The 16,832-nt window shown below is 36.3% G+C and overlaps 1 protein-coding gene across 2 annotated transcripts in view; it reads left to right on the top strand.

Annotated features, from left to right (window-relative positions):
* Positions 1-16,832, top strand: part of GFM2 (GTP dependent ribosome recycling factor mitochondrial 2) — a 48,461-nt gene that overhangs the window by 16,928 nt on the left and 14,701 nt on the right. For both annotated transcript variants that reach the window (XM_078004019.1, NM_001266936.2), the window contains 10 exon segments: positions 93-218; positions 918-1,006; positions 4,197-4,285; positions 5,817-5,877; positions 6,127-6,306; positions 10,668-10,748; positions 12,140-12,288; positions 13,635-13,775; positions 13,860-13,959; positions 15,590-15,779. In XM_078004019.1, coding sequence (XP_077860145.1) covers positions 125-218; positions 918-1,006; positions 4,197-4,285; positions 5,817-5,877; positions 6,127-6,306; positions 10,668-10,748; positions 12,140-12,288; positions 13,635-13,775; positions 13,860-13,959; positions 15,590-15,779 — 1,174 coding nt within the window. In that variant the 5' untranslated portion in view covers positions 93-124.

Genomic DNA, 16,832 nt, shown 5'->3' with positions numbered 1-16,832 from the left:
TAAGGCAGATTAAACTGTGTCAGGTAGATATTGAGCACCAGTAAAATACACTTGCTATTAAGACTAAATTTTATCATCTTTTTCCTGGCTAGATGTTGATGATGGAGACACTGTGACAGATTTCATGGCCCAAGAGCGAGAAAGAGGCATTACTATTCAATCAGCTGCTGTTACGTTTGATTGGAAGGGGTATAGAGTCAATCTAATTGATACACCAGGTATGGTACTATTGCAGTAATACAGAGATGCTGCATCATTTGGAGTTTTTTGTTGTATGGGGTTTTTGTTTTGCTTTTTATTGTGGTAAAAAACATGTTACAAAATTTACCATCTTAACCATTTTTAAGTGTACAGTTTAGTAGTGTTAAGTATGATCACATTGCTGTGAAACAGATGTCCAGAACTTTTTTATCTTGCAGAAATGAAACTATATTCATTGGACAACAGTTCCCTTTTGCCCCCTCTCTTCACCCTTGCTAACCACCGTCTACCTTGTATACCTATGAATTTGACTAGCTTAGATGCCTCATATAAGTGGAATCATACAGTATTTGTCCTCTTGTGATTGGCTTATCTCATCTAGCATAAAGCCTTCAAATTTTCCCATATTGTAGCATGTGACAGTGTGCTACAATAGCTTCTTTTTTATTCTGTATAGTATTCCATTGTATGTATATATCACATTTTGTTCATTCATACATCAGTGGACATTTGGGTTGTTTCCACCTTTTGTCTCCCAGTGCTGCTATGCATATGGGTGTGCAAATAGCTCTTTGAGACTCTGCTTTCAATACCTTTGGATATACACACACACACCCCCACCCCAGGAGTGAGATGTGAGATTGCTGGATCATATGATGGTTTTGTTTGTTTTGTTAAAAAGATTTTAGGCATTATACGTCTTATCTTTTTCTTAGGTCATGTGGACTTTACCTTGGAGGTTGAGCGCTGCCTAAGAGTGTTGGATGGTGCAGTGGCTATATTTGATGCTTCTGCTGGTGTAGAGGTAAATAATATTGCCAGAGTAAAGGGAAATAGAACAGCATGAGTTTTTAAAAAGTAGAATGTATCAAATTTAGTTAACCGTAACCATCTATTTGGTAAGTTCATATAAATAAAATAATGGTAAAAGGAAATCAGAATTTAATATTGAGATGTAATCTATATGTGATCTCAGATATTTCATGGTAAAAGGAGAAATATGAAAACTAGTGTCAAGAACTTTGAAGGATCAGAGATTCTACCTTACTTTCGAGCTAACAAATTAGCCTGCCTTAGTTTCATGGATTCTGGCAGAAGACACTATGGTGTGAGATTGATTATACACTGTTATTTCGGTCACTATTTCCTAATAGTTCCACCTTTCTGTTGTTATAACTTTAGATAAATGTGACGCTTAATCATTCAAACAGATTGCATTACTTACAAGATTGAAATGTGCTTGAATAGGAAGTTTCTGAATTCATGAAGGAGACGGCACTTGTTTTAAACAATGGATGGGCTTTTAGCTGGCAGGTGGGATGGTGGAAGTTTTTTGTTTTGATTTGCAATATGTTTTTGTTCTTTGAAAATTTATGATATTCACCCCCTACCCCTCACATACACACCTCATCATACACAAAAATTAATTTGGAGTGTATCACAGTGTTAAGTTATGTATACATAGCTTCTAGAAGAAAAATATCTTTACAGCCTTGGGGTAGGTAAAATTTTCTTAGAGGACATAAGAAGCACGAAACATAAATAACAAAAGTCGATTCCTGGAACTTTATCAAAATTACAGGTGTTCATTAAAACAAAATTAAAAACACAAGGCATGGACTATGAGAAAATACTTGTAATGTTAGATAAACATATTATACAAATATTAAATTTCCTGAATGCAATAATAGTATTGATTATATAAGAGAATATGATCATTCTTGGAAAATAAATGCTGAAGTATTTACAGTACATATCTATAACCATGGATTTGTATCCAGACTATATGAAGAACTATAAATCAATAATAACAACCCAGAAAAAAATGGACAAAAAACCTGAATGGACACTTCACAAAAGAACACATGTGAATGACTAGTAAGCACATGAAAAGATGCATAATCTCATTAGTCATCAGGAAAATGCAAATTAAAATCACAGATTCAATTTCATACCCAAAAGAATGCTTATGGCCAGGCGCGGTGGCTCACGCCTGTAATCCCAGCAGGGATTTGGGAGGACGAGGCGGCGGATCACGAGGTCAGGAGATCGAGACCATCCTGGCTAACAAGGTGAAACCCGTCTCTACTAAAAATACAAAAAAAAAAAAATTAGCCGGGCCTGGTGGCAGGCACCTGTAGTCCCAGCTACTTGGGAGGCTGAGGCGGGAGAATGTTGTGATCCTGGGAGGCGGAGCTTGCAGTGAGCGGAGATCGTGCCACTACACTCCAGCCTGGGAGACAAAAGTGAGACTCCGTCTCAGAAAAAAAAAAAAAAAAAAAAAAGAATGCTTATAATTAAAAAGAGTGATAGCAAATGTTGGTGAGAATATGGAGCAACTAGAAAATTTACACATTGTTGATAAGACTGCAAAATAGAGGCCAGGCATGGTGGCTCACACCTGTAATCCCAGCACTTTGGGAGGCTGAGGCAGGTGGGTTTGTTTGAGCCCAGGAGTTAGAGACCAGCCTGAGCAACATGGCAAAACCCCATCTCTACAAAATACAAAAAAAAAATATTAGCTCGGTGTGGTGGCGTGCACCTGTAGTTCCAACTACTCAGGAGTCTGAGATGGAAGAATTGCTTGAGCCCGGGGAGGTTGAGGCTGCAGTGAGCCTTGATCGCACGACTGCACTCCAGCCTGGGCAACAGAGTGAGACCCTGTCTCAAAAAAAAAAAAAAAAAAACTGCAAAATAATGCAACTTCTTTGGAAGACTATTTGGAAGTTTGTTTATTTTATTTTATTTATTTTGAGACAGGAGTCTCACTGTTTGTCACTCAGGCTGGAATGCAGTGGTGCAATCTTGGCTCACTGTAACCTCTCTCTCCCAGGTTCAAGCGATTCTTGTGCCTCAGCTTCCCGAGTATCTGGGACTATAGGCGTGCACCACCACACCTAGCTAATTTTTATATTTTTAGTGGAGACAGAGTGGCCAGGCTGGTCTTGAACTCCTGACCTCAAGTGATCCACCTGCCTCAGCCTCCCGCAGTGTTGGGATTACAGGCATAAGCCACCGCACCCAGCGGAATTTTCTTATAAAGTTTAAATATACTTAAGCAGTTCTCCTCCTATATCTTTATCCAGCAGAATGAAGACATTTGTCCACCAAAGACAGATTCAGAATGTTTATAGCAGCTAAATTCACAAGAGCTCCAAACTAGAAACAATCCAAGTGCATATCCACAGGTGGATAGGAAAACCAACTGGTACATTTATATAATTAAAAAGAACTGATACACCTAACAACGTGGATGAATGTTAAAAACATGTTGAACCGAAGAAGCCATGTTATTTTATATGAGGTTCAAGAGTAAGACACTGAAGCTGTGGTGACAGAAATCAGAACAGGTTGCTTATAGGAGACAGGGAGGAGAAAAATTTCAGGAATAATAGTGTTCTATCTCCTAATTGGGGTAATAATTACACAAACATACTTTTCTCAAAACGCATTGAGCTATATATACACTTACTATCTGTATTTTATTGTATATAAATTTTACCTAAAAAATAAACTGGCTTCTTTATAGTACACTGCTATATTTCTTTTACCTCAAAACAAGTATCTGAAATAATTAAGGCAAAATTCCTATTTCATAGATCAGAGACCTGACGTTAAATGAGTTAAGTGTCATATGACATTTACTAGGAAAAGTGAAGCCAAACAAAAAGTAGCTCTCCTGATTCTCAGTTAAGTTCACTTTCTGTGATTCTCAGTACCTCCTAGGTGTTAATTCTCTTTGTGTAGCCACCTAGTTCACCCTGAATATTCTCAAGTGGTTCGAAGCACACTCCCCTTCACACTTCATCATGTTCCCGGCTGTGTTAACTTGATAGCTGAAGAGTGACCCTAGAAATATAAGTATCATTGCACTAATTCTCTGCTAGAATAGGGCCCAATTTATCTGACAGTAGATTTTTGGATCTCTTCATTCCAGCTCTAGTAACATCGTTACTTTTGTTCAGTATGTATTTTTTTCCTCATATTTGCTTTAGGCCCAGACTCTCACAGTATGGAGGCAAGCTGATAAACACAATATACCTCGAATCTGTTTTTTAAACAAGATGGACAAAACTGGAGCAAGGTATTTAAAATGTGTTTCGTTGGCTTATCAGAGTGAAACTACAATTTGAACTGTTAATGAACTATAGCTTAAATTTAGAAGTAGCTGTTTTTTTTTATTGTATTATAGTATATAAATATTCCATGGAATCCCAGTTTATTCCCATAAAAAAATTCAAAGCAGCTAATCCATAGGTTATGTAACAATTTGGGACTAATAGCTGATAGATGATGATGAGTCCTGTTTCTAGTATAGAGAGACTGAATCATATTTCTAGGATGAAAGTGGCATCTTGATGATTCCACTGATTCTCTTTAGAACTGTATAGTATAGTCCCTATATTGCTGAAGGTATGGCACTTCCCATCATTGCTAAAGATAGAGAATAGAGAATTGTTTCCTGCAGCTGAAGGTGTTCTTCCTTATTCTCTGATTTTCTTAGCTACTGGGGAAGATACTCTCAATAAAGAACTGGAAGAAGAGAATGTAGATGCTGTAAGACCTGCATGTAGGGCAGAAGAGAGTTAATGCTGAAATGTAGTGGCCATAGTCAGAGACCATAGGGTGGTGGATACATTGTTCTGAGAACATAATTCAGAGAATCAAGAATATTTGAAAGATTTGGAGAAAACATGAAAGGGAGAAAATCAAGAATATTAAAAATTCTAGAACAAATGTGATAGGGAGAGATTGTGACCTGTGGTAGGAGAATGGCAGAAATGAAACAAACTATACCTCCCCTAAAACTACACGGTAATTAATATGCATTGTGTTTTTCTCCCTCTCTATAGTAATTCTGAGGCTGTTGGTTTAAAGGACCTTGTCTTGATTAATAACAGCCTAGCAACCTTTAAAATGTACTAGCCTCAAGTTCTGACCCTTTTCTGCTTGGAGTTCCTTGTGGTAGATGGAAGTACTTATTTATTGCCAGACAGTGCCTTTGGCATTGGGGAGGGAGATGACTGGATAATAGGCTGGTTCTGAAAAAAACACTGGGACTGGAATGACCTGCATGTATATATAAATCAGCCCATGTGCCAGAGATGGCATGTGTTCTAGAGGTAGCCAGTTGCAGTGTTAGCATAGAAATGAATAGCATAGCATACGATATGAAGAATTCCAAAGACTAGGCAGGCTCTTGGAAGAAAGCTGGTAGCTTTGTATGGTAGCAAACCTAGTAGCGGAAGAAAGAATCCTTAGCTTATCACAAATCTTGCACTGGAATCCCAACTACAATTTATTATCCATGTTACCTTTATCAATTCATTTAATCTTAATTGCAAAATATAGTTATATGAAGCTCACAATAATAATATCCTAAACAGCTCTGTGGCTGGATTAGGGTAATTTCTGATATCTGAAATTGACATAAAAGTTTATTCCAGACATTTTCCTATGGAAAACTGTTAAATAGTGAGCGTTAAGGAGAATAAAGTGGGTTAAAATTTTAGAAAACATTCTTAAAACCTGTAAGAGTTTTCTTTCCTCTTTTGATACCTTTGGTAAATAATTTTTAACCGTGTTTTTAACTATAATTATTTTGCTTTCTATAGCTTTAAGTATGCAGTTGAAAGCATCAGAGAGAAGTTAAAGGCAAAGCCTTTGCTTTTACAGGTAAATTGGTTAATAGCATCAGCTTCTTCTCAGTTTCCTCATGAATTTATTTTGTGACAATGTATACATTTCCAAAGCTATCTCAAATCATTTTTTAAGAAGTTGGAGTATAAATAAAAATAGCCACAGATTATAGTAATGGTGATAATAGACATTTTGGGGAAAATGGTATAATTAGAAAAGACTTGTCATCAATGTAGTTTTCAGTGAGTGATCATTTAATAATGTTAATCTCACTCTGACTTACAGTTACCAATTGGTGAAGCCAAAACTTTCAAAGGAGTGGTGGATGTAGTAACGAAAGAAAAACTTCTTTGGAATAGCAATTCAAATGATGGAAAAGACTTTGAGAGAAAGCCCCTCTTGGAAATGAGTGATCCTGAATTGCTGAAGGAAACAACTGAAGCAAGGAATGCCTTAATTGAACAAGTAAAGTATAATGAATGATAAAATGAACACCAATGTGTGCACCACTCATCTTAAATAGAATATAGTCATACTTTAGCTTCTCTGGGGGATTGGTTACAGGACCTCCTGTGGATACCAAAATCTGCAGATGCTCAAGTCCCTGATATAAAATGATGTAGTATTTGCCTATAACCTATTCATGTCTTCCTCTATACTTTCAATCATTTCTAAATTACTTATAATACCTAATACAATGTAAATGCTGTGTGCCATTTTGTGTTCATCTCTCTCTCCCACTAATCATCTACCTGTCCCGCAAACTATTATTTCAGTATTTCTCTTTCATTTGCTTTTTTGCTGCTGTTGTTGAGACGGAGTCTAGCTCTATGGCCTAGGCTGGAGTGCAGTGGCACGATCTCAGCTCACTGCCACGATCTCAGCTCACTGCAGCCTCTATCTCCCAGGTTCCAGTGATTCTCCTGCCTCAGCCTCCTGGGTAACTGGGATTACAGGCATGTACCACCGCACCAAGCTAATTTTTTTTTTTAAGTAGAGATGAGGTTTTATCATGTTGACCAGGCTGGTCTCGAACTCCTGACCCCAGGTGATCTGCCTGCCTCAGCCTCCCAAAGTGCTAGGATTACCAGCATGAGCCACTGCACCGGGCCTCATTTGCTTTTCCTTATAGTTTACCATAAATCCTTAAAGAACTTAGGTTTACATATTTTGAACTTTACATAACTGAAACGATACTGTTTGTATTTTATGACGTTGCTCAACATTGTTGGAACTTTATCCATGTTGCTATGTGTATAGTCTATTCATTTCAATCTTGTATATTGTTCTAACATATGATTTTACCACACTTTATTGGGTGTTCTCCTGTGGATGGGCTTTGAGGTTGTGCTGTTACAAACAATGTGGCTATGAACATTTTTGTATCTATCTCCTTGTGCACATGGGCAATAGTTTCTTTAGTATTAAACTAAGGAGTAGCATTGCTAGGTCAAAGGATATGCATGTCTTTTACTTTTTCACCAGATGTCAAATTATTTAGAAAATTTTAAAACCGTCAATTGTATAGTTGGTATATAGCTCTGGACCTCATCCACCTTTAAAATTATAATGGAAAATAGCAAGATTGTTAATATTTATATTATATTGTTAGTATATATGGCAATAAGTAAACCTTAAATAAATTTCTTGAATATCATGGTAGAGAAAAATGTTGGAATCTGAGCCCTTGATTTTTCACTTCTAAATTGAATTGGTCCAAATAAATTCTGTCAGCATTAATTTTTTTTTCACTCATCTTTTGTATGTAGTTTTTTTTTTTTAAGTATAGTCATGTACTTCATGATGACATTTTAGTCAAGAACAGACCACATAAATGTTGACAGTGCTATAAGATTGTAATACCATATTTTCCTGTACCTTTTCTATGTTGAGATACACAAATACTTACCGTTGTGTTACAATTGCCTACAGTATTCAGTGCAGCAACATGCTATACGGATTTGTAGCCTAGGAGCAATAGACTATAGCCTTGGTGTAAAAGCAGGCGATAACGTCTAGGTTTCTAAGTACACTCTATGATGTTGGTAGAATGACGAAATTGCCTAACACCACATTTCTCCGAACTTATACCTGTCACTAACTGATGCCTGACTGTATGTAGTAATCATTGCAACTTTATCATTAACATAATAATTATTTTTGTTATTGAGTCAGTGAGGGCCTACTATATGCTAGGTTAAGTGCTTTATGTATACTTTTTAATTTAACCTTCACAAGAACCTTATATTGTCTGCATTTTACAGGTGGGGAAACAGCAGCTCAAATGCTTAAATAAGTTGTCACACAGCTAATAAAGTGGCTGAGCTAGAATCTGAACCCAGGTTAATCTCAGTTTAGAGCTAAAGCTCTTACCTGCTTTGTTATACTGCTTTTTTAATTTGGGGAGCATAGAAAATATAAAAGTGGAACCGACGTTTATTAATAATTCATTCCTCTTTGAGTTTTTTTGTGTTGTTTTAATACAGAAGAACTATAAGAATAAACTTAAGAAGGATCTTGTAATCTAGTTGAGGAGCCAACACACACTTGCCCATATCTCATGGTCTTCTAGGATGTGACAGGATGTGACAGAAATCTCAGAAAATCTGAGACTGTCAGTAGCTAATCATATGCTGATTATAAGAAACACATAAGTATGTATACAATTTACAGAATAAGACTACTTCACACCCATTAGGATGCCTACTGTCAAAAACAGAAAATAGGTGTTGGCAAAGATGTGGAGAATTATAACCTTGTGCACTGTTGGTAGGAATGTAAATGTTGCACCCACTATGGAAAACAGTGTGGTGATTCCTCAAAAAATTAAATATGGAGTTACTATATTACCCAACATTTCCGCTTTTTGGGTATGTACTCAAAATAATTGAAAACAGAGTCTCAAAGAGATATTTGCACATGCATGTTCCTAGCAGCATTCTTCAAAATAGCCAAAAGGTAGAAGCAGCCCAAATCCATGGATCCAGAGTAATCAGATTCAGAGACAGAAAGTAGAATGGTAGTTGCTATGGGCTGGGGAAGGGCAGAGAGAATAGAATGTTGTTTAATTAATGTGTATGGAGTTTGTTTTGAAAGTTGAAAAGAGTTCTGGAGATTTATTGTGCAATAATGTGAAAGTACTTAACACTACTGAACTGTACAAGAGTACAATGGTCTGGGCGCAGTGGCTCACGCCTGTAATCCCAGCACTTTGGGAGGCTGAGGGAGGTGAATCACGAGCTCAGGAGTTCGAGACCAGCCTGACCAACATGGTGAAACTCCGTCTCTACTAAAAATACAAAAAAGCCACGCGTGGTGGTGCGCGCCTGTAATCCTAGCTACTCAGGAGGCTGAAGCAGGAGAATTGCTTGAGCCCAGGAGGCAGAAGTTGCAGTGAGCCGAGATTGCACCATTGTACTCCAGCCTAGGTGACAGAACCAGCCTCCATATCAAAAAAAAAAAGCACAATGGCAATTTTTATGTTCTATATATTTTGCCACAATTTAAAATTTTCCTTTAAATTAGTGAGTAAGATTAATGTAGAATAGAATCAACTTCCAATATTGAAGGTGTACAGTAATAATAGCTAATACTTATTATACACTAGTATATATTCCTAAAGCATAATTTGAATTGGTTATTTAATCCTTATAACAGCCTCAAGAAGTAGATACTACTCTGTGAGTTACTGAGGCAGAGAGGTGAAGTAACTTGACCAAAATTTGGACACGCTAGTAAGTGGTGGAACCATTTCTAGGTAGTCCGATTCCAGAAGTTGAGCTTAACCATCACATATAATGCTTTCCAGAAGGATGGTTAGGTACATTTCTGCTATACTTAATCCTGTTAACAGTGTGGTTTTTTTACCAAGTTTGAATGTTTTGCTCCCTTGTACTGTTAACACGCTTTTGAAGCTGTTTTATTAATTTGTCAGCTGAATGATCCCATTTCGTATAGGCGGATGGTTATGAAAAGAATGTGAAATAGACCATTGCATTTTTATTATTGAAATATTGCCTATGCCTCCTTTCCCTAATATAAATGTATTTCTTCAGTGCAGAATTACAGCAACATTAATTCTTTTAGTTTGACAGACTTGGGAGATCTGGTGAACATTCAGATATTAGACGAAAACCAGATGAAACTTTTTTATAATCTAAAACCTCCAAATTTATCTTAAAAAGGCCAATCCATTGTATGTACTTTCATTGTAAGTTGCACATTTTCTTTGATTTGAGCACACTGATAGCACTTAATTAAGATGCTTTATCAGGCTCTGACTTTCTGTGAATTTCGGAAACTCCTAATAGTATCTTTAGTTTTCCATTTCCTTTCCTTTCAAAGAAAAACATTTTTCTTTATCTCGTTAGAAGAAGTGAAGAGGCCGGGCGCGGTGGCTCAAGCCTGTAATCCCAGCACTTTGGGAGGCCGAGACGGGTGGATCACGAGGTCAGGAGATCGAGACCATCCTGGATAACACGGTGAAACCCCGTCTCTACTAAGAAATACAAAAAACTAGCCGGGCGAGGTGGCGGGCGCCTGTAGTCCCAGCTACTTGGGAGGCTGAGGCCGGAGAATGGCGTGAACCCGGGAGGCGGAGCTTGCAGTGAGCTGAGATCCGGCCACTGCACTCCAGCCTGGGCTACAGAGCGACGAGACTCCGTCTCAAAAAAAAAAAAAAAAAAAAAGAAGAAGTGAAGAGTTGCTTGACCTGGATAAGGTAGCTGTCTTGAAATATTTGAATATGGTCTGTTTATGGGGTTTGGACAAGTTAATAGTTATGAAGATAAATGCAAGTTATAGAACTCTAGAACCTTTCTTTATAGGTTGCAGATTTGGATGATGAATTTGCTGACTTGGTTTTAGAAGAATTTAGTGAAAATTTTGATTTGTTACCAGCTGAAAAGGTAAATTTTATTATTCAATAGCTTTGGCAAAATGTTACTAATTGGATGTAGTTTGATTTCTCTGCCTTTGATGTGTGTGCATTTTTTTTTAAACTTTGCATATTGTTAGAAAGCGGTAAGTTTTAAGTTGGGAGAAACATTAAGTTAAAGTCACTACTAATACAATACTTAATGGCAGTGATTTATTAGTTTCACACATACTTTACAAAATTAAAAATTGAATCTGTTTAACTTCTATTGAGTCAGCATCAGTTAACTACTCATTCTCTGTAGTCTTTTCATCGTGATAATTCCTCTAAGGATGTTAAGGGAAATCATAGAAAGTTTGTATTAAAATTTACTGTTGTTTCAGGCTACTACAATGATCATTTTTCTCAGAGCATTGTTTTCTGAATCTTTTTAAATTTTTTATTGAAACTCATTACAGTTCTTTGTTTTTGTCTTTTGACATACAGTAAGCCAGAGAAGAGGCAATTAAAATATTGATAGTAATTGAATTATGACAGATTTCTTGAAGGAAACGCTGTTTTGTTCTGCCAGGGACATTCCCCATGAATTTGGCAAATTTACTCTTTATTTTTCTTTATGAAACGTAAGAATTGCCAAGCAAAGTGTTTCTAAGTAATAATCTGTAAAATTAGCCAAAGATGAGCCTAGCAAATTCACTTAGTATTCATTAGAGTAATTAAAAACACAAGAGCTGAAACATATTTTTGAGCCACTCATAAGTTAGAATGAAAGTGATTTTTTCTTTTGAATGAAATGTCAGTTTTGAAACTGTTTATTTTTGGATGTTTAAATGTGATATTTATTGTACCCTATCTTCACATAGCATGATTTCTGTTTTCAGAGAGCTCACAATCTAAAGTAGGATTGACCCACCAATAATACCTTGCAAACGCACTCAAGCTTTTCTGGTTTTTTGAAATCTTTCTAAAAATTTTCCTACTTGGATTTCTCATTTTTCCATTGGATTTTGTTTAATATGGATTTAATTTAATTGAAGAAATGGTAACTCAGATTTATATATTTTATTTATGACCAGTTTCTCTGTTAGACTATCAAGGTTAAATCATAAGTATGTTAATTAATTTAGTCAAGAAATATTTTTGAGCACCTATTATAACCACTTTTCTCGTTTCTGGGGATTTAGCAGTATTTCCAGGGGTAATGCTCATATAGATTTTACATTCTAGCGAATGGGAGACAGATTAATAAATATCTAACATGCCGGGTACTGATTAGTGTTAAAAAGAAAAACTAGGCCAACAAAATGATGGAGGTGTGGTGAGGAGTGCTGTGTACATGGCTGGTTAGAGAAAACCTCTAATTTTGAGCTTCTGGCCAAGACCAGAACACAAAATAAATGCTCATTTGTATCTGCTTTGTAGCTGCAGACTGCAATACATAGAGTGACACTAGCTCAGACAGCAGTGCCTGTGCTTTGTGGAAGTGCCCTGAAAAACAAAGGGATACAGCCCTTGTTAGATGCTGTTACTGTGTACTTGCCTTCACCTGAAGAGCGTAACTATGAATTTCTGTAAGTATGCAGTCACATATATTAAAATTCTATAGCTTTGAAGAAACAAGTAGGCAAATACTTTTATGAAAAGTAATTAAATCACCATTTTTGAATAATAATGGTGAGCGTTATTGCAAATGATATAATAAGGAACCATAGTAATTTTTGCTTGAAAGGAACATTTTTCATCTCTTGTAAAAAGAGATATCTTACAGATAGAGCTAAGAGGTATGTCTTTTCACTGTGTAAAAGTTTAAGTGTTGACCCTGCCATCTTAGTCTTAGAAAAGTGATATCCTGGGGATGTTTGTTAAATATTCTGTAGTTATCTTTATATTCAACTAGATTTCAGGATTTTTCATAAGCTCAGAATATTTTGTGGCTATAAAGAAAGTCATTGTTTTACCCCTATTGTCACTAAAAGCTTTGTACTTAAGTAGTAAGTCCTTTAAAATCTGAGTAAGCAATGTGTAAAATGGCAGAGAAATGGACTTTAATTATCTTAATTCTGACATTAATAACTTTCATACCTCTAAATTGGAGAGGCATGATGGTGAAGAGCACAGGCTTTGTACTATTGGATTTAAATCCTAGCTCTTCCAAGTTGCTTAACATCTCATCTATAAAATGCAAAGAATAGGACCCATCTCATGGTGTTCTTATAAGAATTAAATGATTTGTGAAGCACAAAGAACAGTGCCTGGTATAGTAAGCTCTATATTAGTATTATTAAAGTTAAAAATTAGAGGGAATGGGAATAAGATTGGAGAAGTTCTGTCACAGAAGTGTTTAAACTACTTTAAGTTAGGAACTCCTTTGAAACTAATGAAAATATGGAGCTCTCCTTAGATGCACAAAATTTGGCAATTGCAGGAGAACTGAATTCTAAAACTTATCAGTGATCACCAGTTTAAGAACATCATTCTATTGTGAGTGTTGGTTATGTGAACAATTTCAAGTTTATAGTATAGATTTTTATGGTTATGTAATGAACAGAAAGTGGAAGGAGAGCATAAAAGCAATAATTGGAAAGTACCTGTTTATTTACCCTATGCTGATTTCTTGATAAGTGGTGTAATATTCCCAGGTATAGTCTTCATGGAGAGAGCTCTTGGCAATGAAATTATTCGCAAATAGAGGTGATATTTGGAAGATAATCTATTATTTTTAGTTTTGAGGAATTAATGGTAAGATCTCCATTGAGTAATTTAGTCAATGGAAAAAGAGAGTTATGTAACAAAGACATTTAGTGGCTCTAAGTAGCTCTACTGGAAGAAAAAAGAGATCTTTGGGGACATTAAGGATAAGTTTCTGCAGTTATGGGAAGTATATTTTATAGGACTTTTTGGAATGTTTATTTTCTAGGCAGTGGTATAAGGATGACTTATGTGCATTGGCATTTAAAGTTCTCCATGACAAGCAGCGAGGACCACTGGTTTTTATGCGCATTTACTCAGGCACAATAAAACCCCAGTTGGCCATTCATAATGTTAATGGAAACTGCACGTAAGTAGAAGCTTGGGTTACTTTATAAAACTGTACTCATTTCTTTAAAAATACTTTTACTAATATAAAATCATGATTTTACAGGGAGAGAATAAGTCGTCTGCTTTTGCCGTTTGCTGACCAACATGTAGAAATCCCTTCACTGACTGCTGGTAACATTGCTTTGACTGTTGGGCTTAAACATGTAAGTGACCAAATGATTTCTCTAGGAAATAACAGCTTAAATGTTTAATTACAAGTAAGCAACTTGTAATATCAAAAACCCATAAACAATGCAAATGTCCCTCAATAGTAGAATAAAGAATATTGTGGCATATATATCAACATGGCTGAATCTCATACATTTACTAGGAAGAAAAGTAAATTACAGAAGACCACAGACAGGATGGATTGTGTTCATATAAAGTTGAAATCCAAGTAAAATAGCATACTGTTTATAGGTATTTATGTATATACATATATGTGTGTTTTAAGTTTATATAAAATATTGTTTTGTTCCCATTGAGTTTATTCCTATCTTGAGCATTGCAGAAAATTTCACCTAGACTTACAACTGATCAGGTAATAACAAGTTGTTTTGTTAGTGAAGGCGCCATAAGAGCAAGGATTTTTGTCTTTTCTGTTCACTGCTCTACAGTCCATAGATCAGTGCTTGCATATAGTAGACATTCCATAGATAACTGTAGGATGAATAAATGAAAATACTTGATGCTGTATTTATTTTTGATGGGTTAAAACTAAGGATAGTTCATTTATATGGATTAAATAAAATATAATTTTCTCATTAACCTTTATGTAGTAAACATTGTTATTTTAAACATTTTAACGCTTCATAATTAGTTTCAAGTTTGAAAATCCTTCAGTAGCGCGGTGGCTCACGCCTGTAATCCCAGCACTTTGGGAGGCTGAGATGGGTGGATCACGAGGTCGGGAGATCGAGACCATCCTGGCTAACACGGTGAAACTCCGTCTCTACTAAAAATACAAAAAAAAAAATTAGCTGGGCGTAGTGGCGGGCGCCTGTAGTCCCAGCTACTTGGGAGGCTGAGGCAGGAGAATGGCGTGAACCCGGGAGGCGGAGCTTGCAGTGAGCTGAGATCGGGCCTGGGCGACTGAGCAAGACTCCGTCTCAAAAAAAAAAAAGAAAATCCTTCAATAGAAAATTCCTATTTCCTATTTGACTGGTTACTGGACTTCTAGCATTGGAATGTCCCCTCTATCTCCCTGAAGGCAGGAGCTCCTTGTATGTATTTGAAGGAGCTCTACAAATACGTTGGGACTATTGTTCTAGTAGGATTGTTTTTACAGAGAAAGAAACTGGCACAGAACTTCACAATATAAAAGTTTAAAAGTGAAATTATAGTTTTTAAAAGATAGCTGGGCTCTACATGGAAGCCAGCAATCTGCACAGTTAAGGGTATTCTGGTTAATTATTTTAGTTAATAGGAGATTTTCTGTAAAAAAGAATAAATTCTTATGGGTGGTAGAACACTCTAATGAATTTCTCCCTAACCTGTCTTGTCATGATTGAAAATTTAGGAAAGTACATTTGTTTTGCCAAATAATTTTGGATGTGTATGTGTGTGTTTTATTGTTTGTTAGAATTTATTACAATAATATTTTGGATAGAATTCTTATGCAAGTTAAATTAGCTTTACTTACGCAGTTATTAATGAGCTTTTTGAATTTTATTTCTCTTTTAAGTTCTGATGAAAAGAAAGTGCCACAAAAAAAATTCTTATATTGTGATTCTTGGTGGAGATGAGCGCTTGCTAAATGCCACTTTTGTTCCAAGTCATCTTGTTTGCTTGCAGACTGCCACTGGAGACACCATTGTCTCATCCAAGTCCAGCGCATTAGCTGCAGCTCGTAGAGCCGAAAGGGAGGGAGAAAAGAAGCACAGACAAAACAATGAAGCAGAGAGAGTTTTATTGGCTGGAGTGGAGATTCCAGAACCTGTTTTCTTCTGTACCATAGAACCCCCGTCAGTGTCTAAGCAGCCAGGTATAAATGGTCCTAGTGTGTCAACTAATTAGTGCTCTGATAATTTATATAAAATAGTTACAATATACCCTCAAGAGATTTCTTATGTGATTGAGGTAAATTTTATCTGAATATATTGGTAAACATTTCCTGTGGTTGGTCTTGTTTTTTAAGATGTTTCCATTTTTACAAATGCCTTCATTTTTTTCTCTTCTTATTTCTTGGCCATTCTTCTCATATTCTTCCTTACTCTTGTAGTGCTATCTATGGGATTCTAAGTAACTGGTCTTAGAACTGCCCTTCTAGTATATTAGATTAGACAGTAACTGATTCATAACCCATTCAGTTTCTCATCATCATGTATAAAAATGCTGTTTTACCTTGTTTTCTACCTCAACCTCTAGAACTCAATGAAGAAATTTGTATACTGTGGATAACCTCGTTTGAACTTTCGTTAGTTACTTTGTTCTTTAGCATTTTAGCTCAGATTTTTTCAGTGGCTTCTCATTACTTCTAGCACACACCCAAACTCTTTAGTGTGGTATGTAAAGCCCATGATTCCAATTATAATTTCCAATTAGATTTGGTTACATATAGCAGAAAACCTCCAAATAACAATTGCTTTAATAAGAAAAAAATTTATTTCTCTCTATCTCATAACAGAAGCCTTGAATTGGTAGTCAGGGATTAGAGTGGCTCCACAGTGTTGTCAGGGATCCAGGCTCTAATCTTTTTGTCTTACCTGAGTGCATAATTCCTGCAGCCTCGGGTATCACCTTGGAGTTGCTGACAACAGAAAGGAGTAAGGGGAAGGAAGAAGATATACCCCTTTTCTCTTAAGATTTCTTCTATGTCATTGGCCAGCACTGAGACATATGGCCACCTGTTGCAAGGAAGTCTGGTAAAAGCAGCCTTTTAAGTAGGCGGCAGCAGAGTAGAGTGGAAGGCTGCTAGTCATCTCTGCCACAGCCTTCTTGTCTGGCTTCATTTATTGAAACTTCCGCCTTCCTTTTGACCCTCTTCTTTAACCCAAAGAAAAATAAAACTATAGTACCTAGCCACACGTTATGCTCC

This window comes from Macaca mulatta, chromosome 6 (assembly GCF_049350105.2).
Source record: "Macaca mulatta isolate MMU2019108-1 chromosome 6, T2T-MMU8v2.0, whole genome shotgun sequence".
Classification (NCBI taxonomy): Eukaryota; Metazoa; Chordata; class Mammalia; order Primates; family Cercopithecidae; genus Macaca; species Macaca mulatta.
The sequence above is the reverse complement of the archived record's forward strand: the minus strand, read 5'-3'. Positions and strand labels throughout refer to the sequence as shown.